Source organism: Lolium rigidum, chromosome 3 (genome assembly GCF_022539505.1).
Source record: "Lolium rigidum isolate FL_2022 chromosome 3, APGP_CSIRO_Lrig_0.1, whole genome shotgun sequence".
Lineage (NCBI taxonomy): Eukaryota > Viridiplantae > Streptophyta > Magnoliopsida > Poales > Poaceae > Lolium > Lolium rigidum.
Genome location: NC_061510.1, coordinates 154,376,220 through 154,396,628, shown reverse-complemented (window position 1 = coordinate 154,396,628; position 20,409 = coordinate 154,376,220). Strand labels below are relative to the sequence as shown.

The 20,409-nt window shown below is 44.8% G+C and overlaps 3 protein-coding genes across 5 annotated transcripts; all 3 read right to left on the bottom strand.

Moving 5' to 3' along the window:
* Nucleotides 1–1,329: 1,329 nt before the first annotated feature.
* LOC124698455 (expansin-A10-like) lies at nucleotides 1,330–2,315 on the bottom strand. The gene is made up of 3 exons (XM_047230939.1): nucleotides 2,189–2,315; nucleotides 1,756–2,065; nucleotides 1,330–1,636 (listed from the first exon to the last, which is right to left on the bottom strand). The coding sequence occupies exons 1-3, from the start codon at nucleotides 2,313–2,315 to the stop codon at nucleotides 1,330–1,332; spliced, it is 744 nt and encodes a 247-aa protein (XP_047086895.1).
* Nucleotides 2,316–4,940: 2,625 nt separating this feature from the next.
* LOC124702532 (uncharacterized protein KIAA0930 homolog) lies at nucleotides 4,941–11,309 on the bottom strand. 2 transcript variants are annotated; one of them, XM_047234676.1, is made up of 12 exons: nucleotides 11,180–11,309; nucleotides 10,496–10,718; nucleotides 9,789–9,981; nucleotides 9,613–9,687; nucleotides 8,704–8,810; nucleotides 8,071–8,188; nucleotides 7,924–7,998; nucleotides 7,350–7,496; nucleotides 6,511–6,565; nucleotides 6,166–6,288; nucleotides 5,686–5,897; nucleotides 4,941–5,232 (listed from the first exon to the last, which is right to left on the bottom strand). In XM_047234676.1, exons 2-12 carry the CDS (start codon nucleotides 10,594–10,596, stop codon nucleotides 5,209–5,211), a joined length of 1,230 nt encoding a protein of 409 aa, XP_047090632.1. In that variant the 5' UTR covers nucleotides 10,597–10,718; nucleotides 11,180–11,309; the 3' UTR covers nucleotides 4,941–5,208. The 2 variants fall into 2 exon arrangements, with proteins under 2 accessions (XP_047090632.1, XP_047090633.1); XM_047234677.1 differs by having other exon boundaries at nucleotides 10,496–10,714; nucleotides 11,180–11,296.
* Nucleotides 11,310–14,486: 3,177 nt separating this feature from the next.
* LOC124702530 (polypyrimidine tract-binding protein homolog 1) lies at nucleotides 14,487–20,000 on the bottom strand. 2 transcript variants are annotated; one of them, XM_047234674.1, is made up of 10 exons: nucleotides 19,691–19,998; nucleotides 18,509–18,718; nucleotides 17,683–17,745; nucleotides 17,533–17,606; nucleotides 17,330–17,425; nucleotides 16,652–16,709; nucleotides 16,436–16,540; nucleotides 16,260–16,341; nucleotides 15,326–15,438; nucleotides 14,487–15,182 (listed from the first exon to the last, which is right to left on the bottom strand). In XM_047234674.1, exons 1-10 carry the CDS (start codon nucleotides 19,877–19,879, stop codon nucleotides 14,700–14,702), a joined length of 1,473 nt encoding a protein of 490 aa, XP_047090630.1. In that variant the 5' UTR covers nucleotides 19,880–19,998; the 3' UTR covers nucleotides 14,487–14,699. The 2 variants fall into 2 exon arrangements, with proteins under 2 accessions (XP_047090630.1, XP_047090631.1); XM_047234675.1 differs by having other exon boundaries at nucleotides 15,065–15,182; nucleotides 15,373–15,438; nucleotides 19,691–20,000.
* Between the last annotated feature and the right edge of the window lie 409 nt (nucleotides 20,001–20,409).

Below are 20,409 nucleotides of genomic sequence, written 5' to 3'. Positions count from 1 at the left end.
CCTCAACTCTCAATCCCTGAAATTGGCACTCTAAACTTATCGATCCCGGTCTGTTTTAAACCTTGGATCTGTTTGGCACACGGGGAAATCAATAACCCAGACCAGGATTACGGAAACTGTCACTGACATTGGGCCCCACATGTCATGTTCATTTTTTCCCAATCATTCCCCATCATGTAGCTGTTTTCCCCAATGGTTGGATCCGTCATGGCAAGACGGCGGTAGCCGCTTGTCTGGATCACCTGGGCGGGGGTACCTCGGGCTGCTACAGGGGCAAGGTACGGAGGTGGAGGAGCACAACCGGGGTAGCGGGAGGCCAGGTCGCGCCGATCAGGAAGAACAAGCAAGCAGGTAGCATGCTTGCTCCGCGGTGGTGCGCACCCATGGGACGAAGCGACGACGGGTCGAGATAGCTAGGGAGTGAGAGGACGGCAGAGGTGCTCCATATGGTGGGGTGGCTCCGATTTTGCATAGGAGAGGCGAGCTGAGGGGATCTCGCCATCCGAGCAAAGGTTGAAGGGTCTTGTCGGCCGGGGTTGTTGACGCGACGGAGGAAGGCTCGCCAGCCGGGGCTACCGCCACCATGGACGGAGGGGTTTGAGGAGGGCGCGAGGAGGGAGAGCCGACTAGGGGCAGAGAACTGGACCAGAGAACGGATACCTCGACTTGGGAAGCTTCACCTCCGTGGAGCCGTTGCACCGGCCGCACGCGTTAGACATGGCAGGGGAAAAGCCTCGCTGGAAGGTGTTGCCACCTATACGCGAGGGAGAGAGGGTCGAGCACTTACACACACTCCCACTTAGATGCATGGCCCACATGATCGACGGTGTGTGTGCAGTGGATGGTGGGAGGGGATTGAGGTTAAAGGGAATGAAGATGAATATGACAGGTGGGCCATGCATGTAAGTGGGAGTAACTAATTATCTAGATTAATTTTTTTTTATATTTTAGTTTGACTTGCCACGTAAATTTAACCAATTTCAAGGATTGGAAGTTGAGGGTTTCATTTAGCTTTTGTCTATGAGTTCGAGGTTTGTCTTGGACTTTTTTCCTAAGTGCACGAGCACCTGACCCTCTTGCCTTTGGGCTTTTGGACATGGACGCAAAACAGAACGGGAAAAATAAGAGAAATTTGCAGTGTTATTGTGCAATTTGTAGTGCTTCCTATGATACAGCATTCCAAACACGTTGTACTGACGCGATTATACATGTAGAATATGCGCCGTTCATCATCAACACACGGATACTATATACTAGCAAACTCAGCATTATTACACTCGATATACCAGTATCTGGTGCGATCTGGTCTTGATTCTTACTCGAACAATCTCAACGGAACTGGCCGCCGGTGAAGGTCTGTCCGAAGCCCCAGCCGGCCGGCGCGACGTTGCGCGACACGACAGAGCGGCGGTCGCTGGCCGTGACCGTAAAGGACAGCGCCTGGCCGTCGAGGAGCGCGGCGCTCTGCCAGTTCTGGCCCCAGTTCCGGGACATGGGCTGCCACCGCGTCCGGGCGCCTTTCACGGCCACCGCGTGCACGTCGCCGGCGCCGCCCACGTTGGTCACCAGCACGAGATTGAAGTAGGAGTGGCCGTTGATGGTGAACCGGATGCCGCCTCTCCGCCTGCACGACACCCTGCATATATATATATGTTGTACAAAGTCTTAGCTAATGTGTGTGTGAAGTAACAAAATTAAGAAGAGCATGCAAAGTTTGAGCGAGAGAGTTAATTGTTGCAGAAGTAGTTAGCTCACCGGCGGTAGGCGACGGGGACGATGCCGGCTTGGTACCTGGCGATGCGGAGGAACGCCGGCTGCGAGAGGTCGAAGTGTTGGAGCGGCGGGTTGCACCAGCCGCCGTTGTCGTTGGGGAGCGCGTAGTTGGGCGGGCAGAGGTTGGTGGCCGTCACCAGGATGGATCCCGGCAGGCACGACGACGTCCCCGCGCACCGCAGCTGGAAACACGCGCCGCAGCTCAGCCCGCTGCCGAACAGCGCCGTGCTCAGCGCCGTCGTGTCGGTGCCGTACCCCTGGCTGTACAGGTTGCCGTACCCGCACGCACCGCCTGCATATATTTCACCATCAACACGCACGTACACGTACACGTACATTGCAGGCAGCACTCAGCCGATCAACAAAGAAAGGCGCACAAATGGATGAGTGCTTGTCGAAGCTACTAATTGATTACCCATGGTGCCGGAGGCGTCGCCGCCGCCGTAGAAGGTGGCGTGGGCGTTGATCCAGCGGCCGGGGCCATAGCCGTGGGCGGCCGAAGAGGACAGCGAGAGCAGCAGCAGGAGCGCTAGGAAAGCCATTCTGTCCGTGCGGACAACGTGCAAATCAACTGATCCAAGTATCCATGGCAGTGTGGGGGTGGTATAAATAGATGGCCGGGACCGTGTGAATTCCAATTGCTGTTCAGTCGACACTCTATTGTACTCCATTCTGTTGCGCCTTTTTAGGGATTTTTTTTACTGCTGATACTCATGATTCTTTCATATACATGCACAGGTCAGGTAGTAGACCTGACAACAGCGTTATGCATTTGCGAGGGACCAAAGCTACTGTCCAACTGCACGTGCATGGTCCTATTTTCCGTTCATTTCATGGTGAACTGGTGATACACTATCTTGGTAACTCTAGGTCTTTCTCCCAGGACAGGATCTGAAGTTACAAAGCTAGAGAAGATAAGTCGACGATCGGCGCATCTAGTTTTTCCCTAACAAAACTAGCCTTACCAACTGTTTTGTGAGCTGCATTTGTCACTGGACATATGGAGCTCACGTGACTTGTTTATGCTGATCTACACATGATCTGAATTCTAGTGGGGGCTCGGGTTTATGAATTGTGATACGAGCATTGCAAAGCGGTTCAATGTATTTTCAGATACATGCACAATGCTTGTTTACGGTTTGAGAAATCTAGAGAAACTCATTGGTTATGCCAACTAGCATTATGTCGGTCATAAGGCGACCCTCTTAGACTCTGTCGTCGATTTACTACGACGTGGTGCAGCTCCTGTGCAGAATGCCCTAGAAATATATGCGTTGATCGTTGAACCTCGTTAACGAATATCGTCTCTGCATCTGTTTTCTGCAATGCATGGTATAATAATCACATTGATTATGAGTTTATAACTGTTTGGTTCCAAATACATACGGGATCCCCACTTCTAATACAGTTCAACTTAAGTGCATAGCTCCTCCACTTAGTTTTCTTATAAGTTTATAAGTTTATTTCTTAGTTTTATTTTCTCTTTTTTTGGCTGTGTGCATCCTAATACCATTAGGTGTTGCGTTGTTGCAGAGGCTGGATGTAATTGGTATCTTTTGATATTAATATATTTCTTTTATAAAAAAAATGCATAGCTCATCCACTTAAGGCGATTTCGACAATGACAATGCAAGATTTTTGGCACACGTGTGTAACACCCCGACCCCCCCCCCCGGACGGCTGCACTTCTAGGATCCCTGACTAGCCCATGACCAACACATGTCTTTCCGCACTTTGTCTCACTCGTGCGCCCAAACTACTTCGGTCGTCACATCTCAATTACTCGGACCAAACACGCTTAGCATCAGAGTTCTTTGCTGATGAGCTTTCGGAAAAGAAGTTGCAACTTGTTTGTATGAGTATCCTATCAATCGGATGTCACAACGTGCCAACACCTTCCTGCGTAAAATCCATGTCTCTCTATCCTTGCCTCCTTGGTACATTTTGTTTCTGTCTGTCATATTGTAGTACTCCTAACTGTTTCTAACCATTTGCCAAAATATATGAGATGGTATCCAAATATGTCTATCTATGGAGGCCTGCAGTTAATAGCTCGTCCGTCGGTTGCAGATGTTGAATGCTGCGTGCAGGTACATAGGGCCAGCACCGTGACACATCCCATGATGCCAAGTCTCTCCACACTCCAACAAGATCGCAGAAGCTGCACGCGGGTTCACTAAATGTGCATGCAAGGCAAAACAAAGCCGTGATCCACCACAGTTCACAACCACTTGAGCCAGCTACTTCTTGTGCGTACTCCGGCTCCAGATAAATGTTGTAAATTGTACCAGCTCTTAACTAACAAATTGGTGGATGGAACCAAGATCTGCAGGCATTGTTTTCAGGAACAGGGAAACGTAGACCATGGATCGACCGAGTGATGGGCGTGTCACTGTATTCAGATCCTGTCTTGTTGGCATCAAATAGAAGGCACACACGTACGATCACAATCACAGGCTCACAGCGCACCAGATCTTACAAGTGTGCACTGGGATTTGCTGTTGTTATCCTCTGGTAACTGAATGATTGGTACACCGTGTACCCAAAAACTGTTCTAGCTGACTTTCAGTACATTACAAGATCAATAATCAGAACAAGACAGGCACCTAGCAGTGTAACGGTCCTAGGAAAACATCTCTGGCCACATACATTTCCAAAAGCTGCAAAGTTGGATTTGTTTGCCTGCAGACTTTCTTCTAGCTCCAAAGATTGTACCCCAGGTAATTTTATCGGAGGATAAGACCAAGTGTATTACATACAGGAAATTAAAATGCCACATGTGTTTGACTTGAGCTATGTTTGGTGGTAGATAGGATATCGCCATCCAAATGGTTGATCCGTATGGTTGGTGGTGTCACAGGATTCTATCCACCAAATCCAAGTGCGATCTTTACTCTTTAGGCTCTTCTTGTCAACTTCACGAGGCATATCTGAATGTGGACTGCCCCTATTTGAGCAAGTATTTTCCCAGTTGTACTTGCAGCATGGAGAACATTCACTGATGAAACTGCATATTGCGTATTCTCAACTGACGCAAGAAGAACATTGCTACTTCGCCATAATTAGGCTTAGCAGACTGAAATGCAAAATCAAAGCTGATGCAGTTGATTGACAAGGCAATAACTTTTCCTTGATGAAAACGGTAAATTTGTGTCAAAGGCAACATAGAAGAACCATGAAAGATTACACTGGTATCTTTTTTTTCTCAGAAGGAGAAAACCATTCACTATTTACATGCTCTAGTTATCAAGTCTGCACAGAGACAAGATCAAACTATATAAGTTTGGTCTAATAAAGTACATGTACATAATATCCCAGTTTCTTGTGTAGCTCCATCCTTTCACATATGCAATCAGAGTCTACAACATGTTCAGGCACACATATTCTGCACAATCTTTACGAACCACCCCTTTACGCTGCAGTGGAGTTACAGCCTCAGAAATCCAATGGTGGCGTTTCCTGGTGCATGGCAGAATATGTCAAGACTTCATCATCAGCTGAATTAACTAGGCCTGAACAATTATGCTGGTGAATTACACCCAATATGAGCAGAACCTAATACACTTGTATTTCAATCACACGATGATACAATTTATGTCTGACAGTCGTAACTTGTAAGCAATCATATTCAGATAGAATAGTGCGAGCAAGCCTGTCCACCGAAACATCCATTAAGCTCTCTAATATACACTGATAATTTTTACAGGTATAGACCGGTATTTCTTTATATAATGTTAATCACATGAAAAATAGTGACTGAATACTTTTCGTCAGATAACCAATAATCAACTCGGTAAGGGCAATAATATAAAATACATGACTAGTATGAAGGAAATAAGCTACCAAAGGGGGACTAATTTGCAACAACTTTGAATATCAATACAATTTGAACATTAATTATGAAGATCTCACCTTGTGCAGCAGGTCGTGGGCAATGTAGTCCCAAGGAAGAGATACTGACATCAAACAACACTTCAGAGGAAGAAGCTCATCATCCAATCGTTTGTTTGCAGAAGCAGCCTCAAAGGCATGCTTTGCTAACTTTGATGCAGCAGAAGCCGCCCTATGAACAAGAACCCGGAAGTTCTCTCCAGGATCTTTCTTTGATCCCTCACGGCTCTGATCTAGTTTAGAAAAAGAATAACAGTTTCAGTTTGACAAGTCGACAACATGCAGTAGAGCTAGAGTGAAACAAAAGTGCACAGGCGTATTTGAGGGTTGTGGAGGAGTTGACACTAAATAGTCAGTAGGTCATCAAATATCTTTGTTACCACTTTTTGAATCCTATAAAGTTTGTTATTGTTCAAAATGAAATTGTTTGATGCAATTTGTAAGCTAGCATTGGACGATAGAGTTGTATAGTTTGCAGGGAATAGACAGAGCATAGAAGACCTGCAATCCCAGAAACAGCAACTTCAACTTCCCCGCGTCCTTCAGGGCCCCTCATGAAAAGTTTATCGAGTTTAGTACTATCTTGACCAAGTGAGAGGAAGCTCCCGAACTTGGATCTGCCAGCTAAACCAACAGGAGAAGCATACGTTAGAAAATTAAATCTACTGCAAATTTAAACAGGACATCACCTATCTAGGTTGACTAAAGTGTTGACCACGTTAGAAATGGTATTACTTAACACCAAACTCATGCTTAGTTGCAGAGGAAGAAACTATTTGATTGATACTACTATCAGCATCAGTGCAATAGTTCACAGCAAAAAGAGTAATAGGGTGAAAGACTAACCATCATAAGCTTCACGAACGTTTTGGTAGCTGACAAAGCCCGAGAAGAGAGTTCTCTGCAGTCGAAATCATCGTAAATCCATGTAGCCAAATCAGCACAAAATCCAGGATTGTTTATTAGAAGGATGAGGTATGAAATACTTCGGTTTGAATTTAAAGTCTAAACTGGATTTTAGAGAAGCACACCACGGAGTAATATGGGTTTCATCCTAAAGAGACAGGTGTGAGGCCAAAAACAATTTACGGAAAAGCAGTAGGGAAAACTCTCTACTGCGTCATTTTCATATTTATAAATATTTACAAGGGGTGAACCAAAGTTTAAGGTGTGAGGCAAATACTGCATGTGTTTTATAACTAGGTGACAAAAGTAATACGGGCCTGCAGAGAGTAGTTCAAATATAGATTAATAAAACAAAGATGGTGTGGGCTGTGGAGTGATAGATGTTTGTAGTGCTTATAAGCGGCCGTTGGCCTTACTGTGAGCAGGGTTGTGACTGAAGCTGCAGGTTACAACAAAACAGATGGAAAACAGAGGAGAAAAGAGAGAAGGGGGCGGGGGCGGGGGCGGGGATTGGAGTTTGGCATCCCTTCTTAATATCACACATGCAGTTCTCCTGCATGGTTCAAAAAAAAAAGGATTGGGGTTTGGCAGGCTGAGGAGCTGGTTCGTGCAACAAAGCAGAGACAACGCTTGAATAGTTCAATGGATGGATTTTGTAAAGTAGTTAGTTGAACGATAAAATATGGGGGTGTATACTGTATAGTTCATACAGAAATATTATCTGATGCAGTGAACCTAAAACTGCTACAAAGCAACCTTGATAGAGAAAGACGGCGAACCTTTGGTGGGTTCTCGGCACTGCTCCCAGAGTTGGCCCCGGATTGCATGTTTGAACTGGCATTGTTTGATTCAGTTTCTTCAGGAAATGCTGCCCCATCATGCGCATTGAGAATCACACAGTAGCAGTGCTCAGGGTCTGACAAAACCTGCACAAATTTAGAAGATCACTTTCCTCTTTAGGGTCAACATAGAAACTACTCCCGTCATCCCCAAATAAGACACAGTTGACTTTTTCTGGTCAACAACACACAACTTTGACTATGAATTTCATTTACAGTATGCTTGTAAAATTAGTATAAGTACATGTGAAATATAAGCATTTCTCAGATAAATACAATGATACCATTTATAAAATAATCTTTGATATAAATTAACAACCGTAGGCATCTACAGCTAGTATTTTATACTTATCGTGTTTTGCTGTGAATTTCCCCCGTTGTATAAAGGGCTTTATGCATGTTTACCACACTTGTACGTGAATATATACTGGCCCTTGGCCTAGAAATACAAGTTACATATTTCCAACAGCTACAACATTTGCAAAAGTATTCTGTAAGTTAAACTAGAACTCACCACCGCATCAAAAGGATCATCAAAGTCATCAACTGAGAAACAAATGTTAGGATATGCAGGTACTGTTTCTACAGCCTGTTGAAGAGATATGTCAGATTATTTATATTAAAGGCTTCTCTCTAAAAAGATGATGCCAAAAGAATTTACCTTCCTTCGATCAAGACGGAAATTTACGCGGCTAGGAGATGCATATACAGTTTTCGAAACCTTGTAAACTGGAGGCACCCGTTTGCTTTTCTCTGCACGATTGCGGAGATCCCCAATTCTGTGGAAGTAGATTATATCATTATAAGAAGCACATATATGCCAATATTACTGAGGCATGTAAAAATTGTTTTGTTTTGCATGGCAATGGATACTACTAGCACTCTTAAGATTTGTGAGCCCCTTCACATTCCAGCCCAAACTCATACTGAAAGATAAATATGTGGTCGTAAATTGTTTAGTCAGATAATGAACAAATTGTGAATGTACCACTAACCCAGACAAATTTCTAAACATTATTGCTGAAAAGGGGAATAGCGATTCACATGGAACTTAGATGACATGAAAATCATTACGTATCACATGTTGACAAAGGATGAGAAATGATGAACCAAAATCTGGAGAGTTTTTAGCTGGCTATGGCCAACAGATCAAAAGTGTCGGTTTAGTATCGTAGAGGATTTACTTCATCAGATCACCAGAAAAGGTTTTTAGTTTTTGTTATGCATAATTACAGTCAATTGTTCAGAGTATACAAAAGATTGCAAGATCTTAGCATAACTGCCAGAAACGTACCTGCATATTGCAACTGTGACAGTATATGACGTGTGAGCGACTAAATTCAAATAGAACGAACGTTCCCAATCAAGCTCAGATGAATTAACATTGATGAGCTTTTCAAGCTGGTAATTGCAAACAAAAGGAGCATAGTTAGCTCAGTAACTCAACAGAAAATTATTCTTCTTTAAACGTATTCTCCAACAAACACTATGTGAACCAAGTAAGGCATTAAACAACAGTGATAAGGATTTGCACATTGTCACTTGTCTTGCAAACTACACCTCACAAACAAGAAATTTGCACCATGTTTGTGCATACAAAATTATAATGTTAAGGGTTCTGACATTGTCATCATGCAACTCAAAAATATAAATTTGCAGTACTGCATGCTCATTAAAGTTATACATATAAAAATTGTGGAGGATGTACCCAAAAAGAGCTCCTTCAGAAGTTAAGAGCAAAAGTTAGAATAAGTTTCCTAGATACAGAGGGTTAATAAAACAGTAGGTTTGCTTGCATTGAAAACATAGGTTTGCTTGCATTGAAAACATATCTTTGAACTATAGGAGCAAAAACAATTAGCTTAAGTGGATACTAGTACACGTTCATATATTTAGCAAAAGAATTGATTGTTCAGTGCAAGAAAACAACTAAAAACACTGCATTAGATAAGTAAAATAAAGAAGAAAAAATGTTGCGGATAAAAGCAGTTGTGACAATATTCAGTGCAAAAAATTCACAACTGAATACAGAGCACACTTTGTTACAATTAAAAACTGAATTCACTCAACAACACATGTCATATAAATACAAAAAAGTGAAGATAGAATACGTAATTTCTAATTTTTCCTTTAATCTAATACCATGAAAGCCTCATGCAATAGCCAATTTGAAGTGAACTGATTTTAGTCTAGCTTTATTTACCGCAGGGGCCCATCTCCGGACGAAAAAGGGAGGTGGATCTTCCATTTTATCATTGAACCCATAGCCATGCATTTTCTGCATTAACACACAGTACCATCAAATGGTGAGATGTATATTGCACAGAGTAGTGCCGTATCGGGCTACATAAGAAATACATCAGCAGGACTAAAAGGTACCATGCTATTGACAAAGAAGACAAGGTCATCCTCTTCCCTGCTCTTTGACACCCTACCACGCACAAAGAAAAGATCAAGCATTTCATGCCAGAATTCATCATCCATCTCGACATCTGATGGATCATCTTCAGCCTCAACGACAGTCCAACCAATCAAATGTGAATGTTTCTTCACCATGCTAAGCAATTCGGCCCTGAAAGCAGAAACATGTACAAGATAGCAGATTGGATAGTGTCCAGACCATATACAAACATTCAGCAAAACTCACAAGTGTGATCCTGTTATGGTCATATAAATAACCAAACTGATGCCAAGGAAAACTGGATGTGTATTTGCATTTCATAACAGCCAGTGTGCAACGCAACCATATTGGACAAGGCGACTGAAGTACATGCAACAATGAACATAGCTATGCTGAGGTCAAATTCGAAATCTTAACCCTTAACTAGTCAACTTTTGCCTCTTTCTGGGCAGTTGTGCCAATCGGAATTCTGCTTCTATGATCGAACCGTGCCTCTTAAAGCCATAAACCGAGGACAGAAATTTCGCATGACGATCTTGGCCAGACAACCCAGGCTAAAACCGAGTTACTCGTGCGGCGCAGTTGATTGTAAGCTTAGTTCAGTGTGGGAACAAACAGGAGACAGGTTAAAGGTTCCACTGCATCGAAGAGGGGAGAAGAGAAAGTCAGATGGGATGGCACATACCTTGAGGGCGATGCATGGCCGTCGCCGCTGCTGAAGACAGTAGGCGATCTCTCGACGGGGATCTCCCCGGACGGTGAGGAGGTGGAAGGCGCCGCTGCCATCGCGTGGCACAGCGACACTGGGAAGGGGATCAACAGGGGACGCGTGTAGGAACCGAGTGTGGCGTACCGCAGCGCACAGCCAGTGGCGGATCTAGGATTTTGAAGCAGGATGGTCCGTCTTCCTAAAAAATTGCAACACAAATAAGACATGCCAACCTACTGGTGTAGGATTCACAAATAGCACTATGGTCTCGTGAACATACTGTATTAGCAATTACAATTAAGAGTAAAAAGACGGAGGCCTATATACCTACAAAAGATCAAAGAAGATTATATGACAGGCTTACGCCTTCTCATGGGAATGAAAGTCTCAATTATATTATCCTCATCCACTTTGGAGAAAATGTCTCGCTCAATGCATGTAATTAGGCAATCATCTAGTATTAGACTGTCACCCATCTTACTTCTCTCACTAAACTCATTGCAGAAAATGTTTAATCTACCACCCAAAATGTTCAATCCAGTGACGATCAATCACAGTACATTTGAGTATTTAAATACGATCCATTGGACATCAACCCTAACTACCAAATCAGTTGTGAACAGGTTGCAAAGCTTGGAGAAATGGGGATTGGACTAGTACCGGGCTGAGCTGACAGTTGACCGCTGCGGTTGGAGGATCGGAGCGGCTGCTGGATGATGTGATGCCGCTAGCCCTGCTGCTGGCGGCTGGCCTGTTGCTGTCTGCTGGGGCCGGGACGCCCGCGGTGCGGCGCCTCCCTGCTCTCGGCTAGGGTTAGCCGGTTAGGGGCAGGGGCAGGGCAAGGGACGGCAACTGGGGAGCCGGACTCTGGAGGTGGGAGAGCGGGAGCGCCCGGGTGGGACGGCGATCGAGGCGGCGGGCGGTGGAGATGTGGCGGCGAGCAGCTAGTCGCAGGCGACGGGAGGATTCCTATTTCTCCCACAACCTATATCCCCGGTTGCGATGACGTGGCACCGGTTGGAGGGTTCAAGCTGTCCACGCGGACGATGACGTGTGGGGTGAGAAGTTTGGTGGGCCGTGGCAGTCTAACCGTAACCGTGAGGGCATCTCGGACACCCAAAATATTCGCGAACTTACGATTGCTGTCGCTTGGCGGACGCGAAAATAGTCGCGCGTCCGTTTGCGTCTGGGGCTGACTCCAGCGGGGCGACGCATTTTCAGCGCAGGCCGGATTTCAAAAAAAGATGAACTAGCATCGACTTTGCATGAAATTACAGCCGCAAATTGAGGTCTGCAATATGTTCATCACACTTTGCACAAGGTAGGGCGCAAAGTGGAGCAAAAGGGGCACTACAAGGCCTGAACAGCAATAAAAAAAAGTCCAAAAGGAGGCCAAGGTGTTGGGCGCATGGCGATGGCGATCAGGCGTCTCGCGCGTGGATTTCGGCACGCCTCTTCATGAACCATGCCCTGGTGTCGTCGTTGACGCCGCTCAAGTTGGCAAGCATGATCCTTGTGTCTTCTGCATGCAATTTAGCCTCGACTGGGAACTTACCGAGCTCACCGACGAGGCCGGAGGAGCGACGCCGGCGATCCCCTCTCTCTTGACGAGCATGGAGCCCTCCGCTAATGTCGGATGGAGGGCTACTTGCGCGACGCCGGCTTTGATCTGCATCTGTCAGGCCTGCTGGTTGGCAAGCATGATTTTCTCCTCCGGGAAGAGCACCTTCTTTGCCGCCTTCGGCTTTGCCTCCGGCCGCCACCGGTGGCGGCCCGCTTTGCTTCCGCCGGAGCTGCAACCTCCATTGGGGCTATGGTCGTGGCTACATGGGAGTGTGGGGCGGCGGCGGCGGGTGCGAGGGTTTGCGCCGCATCCATGGCGGTGGCTACGGCGGCGAGGACGTCCATCGCTTCTGGACTGCTCGCGCCGGTCTAGTTTGCCGGTCTAGTTTGGTATTTCGCGCGGGGAATGGCCAGTGGCGGGAATAATATCGGCTTCCCTGCCACTGACATGCGGGTCCTACGTCTTTTTCGGCGGACACTCGGCGCGACCGCGGAGCGTCCGCGAAGACGCAAACCTGGCGCATATTTGGGCCAGGTTTGCGTCTCCGCGGACGGCCCGGTCACTTTCCGTCGCCCCACTGGATCAGGCCCCAGACGCATTTCCGGTCACGGCGGACACAAACGGTTGTTCAGCGTCCGTTTGCAACGCGCCGCTGGAGATCCGCAAATCGTGATTTATTCTCTCCCAGTCATCAATTCCAATCCTTCTCCCGCGGGCGATGGTGGCTGGCGACCATGGCGGGGCGGCGGTCGGCGGATGGGTTGAGTGCGAATGTGCGATCGGGAATCGACCGTGATGGCTTCCTTCTCCCCTCTTTGGCGGATATTCACCCCTTCAAGGCTCCCATTTCTCTCAATTTCGAGAGCTGCAGATTTTGTGTGGGTGCAAGGACCATGAGAAGAACAAGAGTGTACTACGGATCCATTCCAGATGAGCACGTGCGAGCAGCAAAGTTTAATGGTATAGCCCCATGCACCATGCCTATGCTGACCCTAAATTTTAAATTTTAAATTTTGGTGCACTTGTATTTGTGCGCCAATACCCATGGCGTACTACATTAGCCAGGTGAGAGAATAGACGCGGCGAACCACTTTTGCGGAAAGCCACAACTAGAGCAGATAGGCGTGACGCACCGTACATCCATATATCACCACCAAGTAGCTGTGGCACGCCACTCTTTTGATATGTCATGGGTAGGTACATCTATGTATAACTGTCTTCATGTTCGTGTAATGGCCTTTGGGGGCTATTTGGAGAGTCGCCGACTAAAGGTTGATGCCACTGCTCCCATATAAGCATGCACGTGAGAGGAGAGTAAAGATTCCTGCATGTGAGGCTGAAGGTAGATCTATCACGTGAGGAGAGGTAATAAACTATCATTTGCTTCCATGCCAGTGTCTCTAGAAAAGCAAATCTTTATCGAACCTATATTTGCCCAATGGAAGGTTTTCATCGTGGGCACCAAATGAATTTTTCATTTGGGGTGGGGGAGGAGGGCTATAGAGGGCCGGCTATGAGCGGTTTTTGCCACCGGTGCCTCTATTTTAGTTTTTTAGCCATTTAGCGAGGACGAGTTGAGATGCTCTTACAGTTTTGCTCCCGCAGTTAGCACACATCTGTGAATCGTAGCGCTTGAGCGCTTCCATGACAAATATCGTCCCCGCGAGCGCAAAGGTGTCTCACCACATGAAGAAAGAGTCCAGATCCACAAATAAGGGCATCTCCAGCAACCCGACGCAAACGAACGCTTCACCTCTCCAGCAGCCAATTCACGTCGAGTGCCTTCCCCCACTGCCCATTCCACACAAGGTTGTCCTGCTTGCATGATGCCCAAACACATAAGAACACCTGCGTAGAGCCAAGGCGTCTGCCACCGACTCGCGCATCAAAGGGTCACATCGACATTGCTGCTATTCTCAAATCTAGCTAGAACCAAAGGGGTTTCAACCAGACAACTAGAACACAGGGAATAGAGGCGATGACACCACAAAGATGAAAACAGTGCCCCAAGGGCAGTCACTTGTGCCTCGATTTCAACCCCGTACACGTACTTCGGAAATACATAACCCTGCTCACGCTGGCCCTGACAAATACAGCCCATTCAAGATATGTTACCATAAGTAAACGTTAGTTGATCAGTTTTTTCATTGGTTCAGTATACATTTACTTGGCTATGATCTTCTCTCTTTTTGCAGCCAAGGCAAAAGCTGGGATCTTTTTATTATTCTGCTTGCTTTGGTACAGTGTTATGATCAATTATCCTGAAGTAAATCGTTTGGCAGATAAAATGTTTAATAAAAGCTGTGGTTGGTCCAGATACCTACTTTCTATCCTAACTTGATTTGTGCAAATAGTTTGCATAGCATATAATAAAATAGTAATTCAAGAGTAAGTTGACAACGGTAACAAATAAAGACCCTTTTTTGCATTTTAACAGAGCAGCTCTCCAATTTGTGGTACCAACGAAATGCAAAGAGTGAGAATACATTGACAAAAATATTTCATGGAAGGACAGAAGGGGTTAAAAGCATTACCCAGATGGCGGTACTGCAGAATTACATAGTGCCATAACTGAATCAGAAATGGCCAAGGTACAGTCATGAAAACACATTTAACTTAATTGTGGTAATACGGAGGTTGGCCAGTTCCAGGGGCACCTGCCGGTCCTTGCTGATTTCCATGATGCGCAGGTGGCATCTGCTGTGAAGGATGCATCTCACGCTGCTGTGAAGAGTGCATCTCATGAGGTGGTGGCGGAGGAGGGGCTGAGAAGCCCCCTGATGGCGCATACTGTGGCGGGGCGGAGTACATCTGGCCAGGATACTGGCCTGGAGCTGGTGGGTACCCTGAGTTCCCAGGAGCTGGTGGGTACCCTGAATTCCCTGGAGCTGGTGGGTACCCTGAGTTGCCTGGATTCCAATTTGGCATTTGTCCGTTGGTGTTGTGGTTTTGAGCAGGGACACCAGGTGGTCCGTATGGTCCACCTGCTTGAGGATTACCTTGCCACCCAGCTGATGTAGGTGGTAGACCGGCTGACTGCGGTGCTGCTTGCTGTGCTCCTTCTGGGATTGTGTAATCCCTGCTCTTGTCACTGTGAGCCTGAATTAACAAAGAGAGATACAGTTTTCATGGCAAGGCAAATCAAGGGAGTTTGAAATGATGGGTTCTACAGAGGCAGTAAATCACATCCTCGAAATGGTTTTCATGCCCAAAACACACTAAACAAAATGAACCCATTATACCTTTACATTGAGATCAGTATGACGAGAGTATGACAGGTGAATCTTACAGTAGCCACCGTCGTAGATGCAATGCCCTTCTAATGCTTCCTTCGCAACTGTGGCCGTACTTACATCTGTGTGGAAATGTGATGAAAGAATCAGGTAATGAATAACCAAAATCAACTCACATGTGTGGGCATGCGGCCAACAAAGAAAATGAATGCTAGCATGATAAGATAAGATGTTTCAGGTAAAAGGACTACAAATGCAAAGCCTCTGATTTGAGGCTACAGTACAGGAAAAGTGTGTCTGCTTTGTTTAATTCACATAACTTGGTCTAATGGTTGCCCCTTCACAATTCAGTCAGAAGAATTGGCATATTTGTTACTGTAAGGGGAAAATGAGCTATGTTCTGCTACAATGACGGAGAATGACAAAAAATATTAGGTGTGGGGCCACCACCAATATACATCAACTTGTGCTAATCAGAAATCATATTACTGGTCTTGAGTGGCAGGTGTCAGCCTAGTCTTGGGCTTGTAAACAACTTCTATCTATCAATACAAAGAAATGCAAAGCTTTTGCTTTTTTCGAACAGAAATCAAATTACTGAATAACAATCAACGCACCAAAAGGCTAAAGAAAGACTAAGCAACAAAACAAACAGCCTTATGAAAGAGAAGATAAACTCTGCAGTACAGTGAAGCTTTCTTGCGCTTTGACTTAAATCGTTCAAAATTGGGGACTTGGCCTTTACTGAATGCATAAACATGACTACTTCAGCAAAGGACACAGGGTTGTATGATATTTAGACTTTTAGAGGAAACCAGAATATTGGAGAAAGAAAGATAGTGCTACCCTCTGCCAGTTCACATGACAACAAAATGAAAACAGTAGCTAAGCACAAAAAATGACACAGTACTATGGCACCCAATATGGTCTACTTGGTGCATACCAGGGTACTGAATCAAAGCTTGTGTTCCACCATTCTTCTCGAAAATAGCAATTTTCTGGACTACGCCAAATGCAGAGAACACCTGAAATTAAATTAATCATAATCAGCACAATATAAGCACGCTCAACCAAGATCTTAAGGCATATTTCAGTAAGTGTTTCCCCAATTTTACTTACAGTATGGAGAACATCCACTGAAACCGCATATTGCATATTCTCAATTGACGCAAGAAGAACATTGCCCTCAGCCTCCACCCTCCTCCCATCGGGACCAACAGCAGGCTGCCAAAGCATATCAAAGGGAAATCCGTGAAAAATAGAAGGGTCACATAAAATGCAAAACATACAATATTAACTCGTTAGAATGTTTGTGATAATGTGTAGAAGGATTACCTGCAATGTACTATCGATGGCAGAGGAGTTAACTGGAAGGTAGGGGTTGGTATAATCTCTGCAATGTTTTGAACAAGATGTCATATAAAGCAATTCGATTAACAGGAAAAGGAACTCCTAACAAGATAAGGAGGAAGAAATGAAAAAGGATGAGGTCCAGTAACAAGTTCAGACTTATTGCTATATCGCCGTACAATAGGTTAAACCACGGAACCAACCAACTTATGTTCCAAACAACTAACCTCAAAGGGCATAAACTTGGAAGGAAAGTGTTATTATGTTGTAACCCACCCAATCCAAATATCCATGGAATGAGAATCTCACCAAATGTTGTATGAATATTTTTCCATAGGAAAATAAACCTAAGGACTTGCGATTTCTTAAGGGCCCCTGACATATGATCTTGATTGTCCTAACATACTTGCAGGTAGTATTATTGTTCTCTCAAAAATAAAAGAGATCCTATCCACCGATGCATTTTTTTATCCCTTCTGATTTTCCCAATTAGTCTGCTCCAAAAAGTGATGACAAGTCATTGTCTCATTGACATTAGAAATCTACTCATTTAGCAACACCAACAACCAGTGAATGATCACTTGAGAGGGAATAAAGATATAAATCCTTTATCGGAAATAGAAATAATCAATCAACAGATGGAAATTGAACTATAAACTATACCTGCTGCGGTGTGATTGGAACTTAATATTCAAATCCTTATGTGCAGAAAAAGATATCCGCAAGTGGCAAGATACTACATGATCCGGAAGCAAGTACCTACGTTGCATGGAAGTTTCATATAAATTCAGTTTATAAGAGGTACAAGCCAGTATATAAACAGAATTTAGCAAAGCATTATACAAACTAAGATTAAAAGATATCACCTTGGGATACTTCTTCCATCCAAGGCTTCTCTTGCGGCTGAAGCAGTGGGCGAATCAGTATACTGGATTAGTGCCTGTTGGAAAATTTAAGATCAGGGCCTTGTATTTTGTAATGATCAAGTACTTGAGAAAAATGAAACATGAACTTACCTGAAAACCTGCAGCCTTCTCAAAAGTGGCTATTTTGTGAACAAAACCAAAAGCAGAGAAAACCTGAAATACAATACGAGAAAAGGGTCATATATATTAGTAAAAGAAGAAAAATAGTAGTAGGTTGCCAATCTACCGTAAACAGAAGGCCGTACTAACAATTACAGGATACACTCAATTATTAAATGTTCAATTTGCCATGATGAATGATGAAGGATGCATGAGCCAGAACTCGAAATAAAGGTAATTAACTCTTGAAGCTCATCCGTTTTCTACCATACAAGGGGGAAGGTCTTAGAAAAATGCACGCAGCAGCCAATGAATGAGATTAAACTGTACTATTTACAGCTGGCTGGAAATAACCCCTAACAAAATGATCTGAAAGAAGCTCCAAAGATATACTAATCTCTAAAAAAGGTTGGGAATTTAACCTTTCATCAATAACTTGGATAAACAGGGAGGTGACCTACACCGGAGATAAGCGTGATGATGAAGGATAATTAGAGAGTGGCATCCTCAAGATGTCATAATTCAAATGCAACAGTTAGAAGACAGAGGCAGCAAAACAAACATGGTATATCTCCAATTGCAGGTGTTGATAACGACATTTTCTCCGTGTTAACATGGGCCTGCTGATTCATGCAGAATACGTTACTACGAGAACATCTATGTAAAATCTTTGATTTACAAGGATCAGTTCAGGTAGACTCCCTTGGATATCTTCAGCCAATGACAATCAATACAGAATGAGTTGTTGTCGTGTTATTAACCCAAGCATCAAAGTATTTTTATCAAGACGGAGCAAATAAATAAATTTGTAACTCACCAAATGGATCACATCAATGGTGACATCATTAGCTTGAACACCCTCTATGGTAACAAGCAACACATTTCCAGCAGTCTCTCCAGGGCTCTTGTTGTTAACTATTTCTTGCCTATTTGAATACTGAATGTACACAGTTTTTCCTCGAATTTGCGCTGGTTCCGAAGATGATGCAAAATAAGAAACCATTGAAATGGCTTGATTAACATCGGTCTGCAAAGAACAAATGCTCTGCGTAAGTGACCCTGGTATTATCAATTTCAACAAGTAAAACAGTGGTAAAGAATTAAGCAAAAAAATACACATTAATTCGAGCAGTAGAATGTTTCCAGATTATGTCTGCCTTACTTGAAAAACCATTAAGGCCATAAAGAACTGCAATCCACTCAGCAGTCCCAACTTACTAACAGAGCCAAAATTCACACAATAGAATTAAACGTATGCCATCCAGGATATCTTGCAACCACGAGAGATCTCAGCTGCACATGATTGGTGATATGATGGTGTATACTAAAGATCACTTCACAATATTGATATAATAAAACATTCTCTAACTATATTAACTTGAATAAGAAAATCCAAATTCACTATATTAACTTGAATCATAAAATAGAATCATCCACCTCCAAACCGATCCAGCAATGTCAGCACAAAATCAAAATCCTTTCCACAGTCCCCAGCCTATCAATCCATATGAATCCCAGAGAAAATCGCTCTTCACCAGCCCCACAGTAAACCAGCCGAAACAAAGCAGATGTGGGAATAGCATGTGACTACAAAGAGCCTGATCTGTAAAACCCAACAGATCATTACCATACAATCTCATATGTTAAGAATCGATCAGCCCAACACCAGGGTAGACAAGGCGACGCTTGAAATGCAGGCCAGATAAACCAACCAGGTGAGATCTACCATGTACTTACTCTAGGCGAGGATATTGCGGCCCCCTGCGATATCAAATCCGTATCCGCGAGGCTAAGAAATCCCCACTTATTGCACAGCTAAAGCTAGCTAGATCCGATGATTCACCTGCAACTACTTGACGATCGTGCCGAATAATAAACTAAAAGGAGCATCCAGGTACCAGCAGCTGAGTTAATCCGGAATTCCCCACCGGATCGCATCGATCGACGGGGGGGGCAGGCAAGTGGGGCTGGAGTGAGGGGAGTGGTAGGAGGTCCTTACGAACTCGACGAAGGCCTGGTTGCGGTTGGCGCCGACGCCGGACTTGGTGTTGACGATGCGGCCGAAGGGCTTGCAGAGCTCGACGAGCTCCTCCTCCGTGCACTCCCACGGCAGGTTCCGCAGGTGCAGCACCTTGGACGGCGTCTGCGTGTACCGGAACTGCTGCCCGCCGCCGCCGGATGACGACATCTCGCTGGGTCTCACGCGTGAGTGAGGAGGGCCAAGGTCGAGGAGGCGAAGCTAGGGTTCGCCGTCTGCCTGCCTGTAGGGACTGACTTGTGCTTTTCGTTCGCAGCGGGGCAGAAGAGGACCGCGTCTGCTTCAGGGAAGCCGTCGTATATGCTGCTAGACTTGAGTTTTTCCGTATTTACAAGATGATGAAAAATAGAAAATACTCCGTAGTACTCTGAGCATATATACCACAGAAAATAAGAAAAAAATCGTTTACAATTCTACTAAACTTCGGTTTACAAATAATGTTTATTATGTTGTTGAATAGAATTTTACATTTCATATTCATAAGTTGTGATGTCTATAGGTGTGCTTGCGGAGAAATTAGCTATGCTATAGAAAGATGTGTGCATCTCCACTAGTATAAAAGGAGACCAAATGTAAAAAAAGGCGAGGAAGGGCGGCCAAGACCCATCTAGGGTTTTGTTCTACCTGCATGCTTCGCTCCGCCTTCTGGAGCCTTGGAGGTGTGGTAGACCACGGCCTTT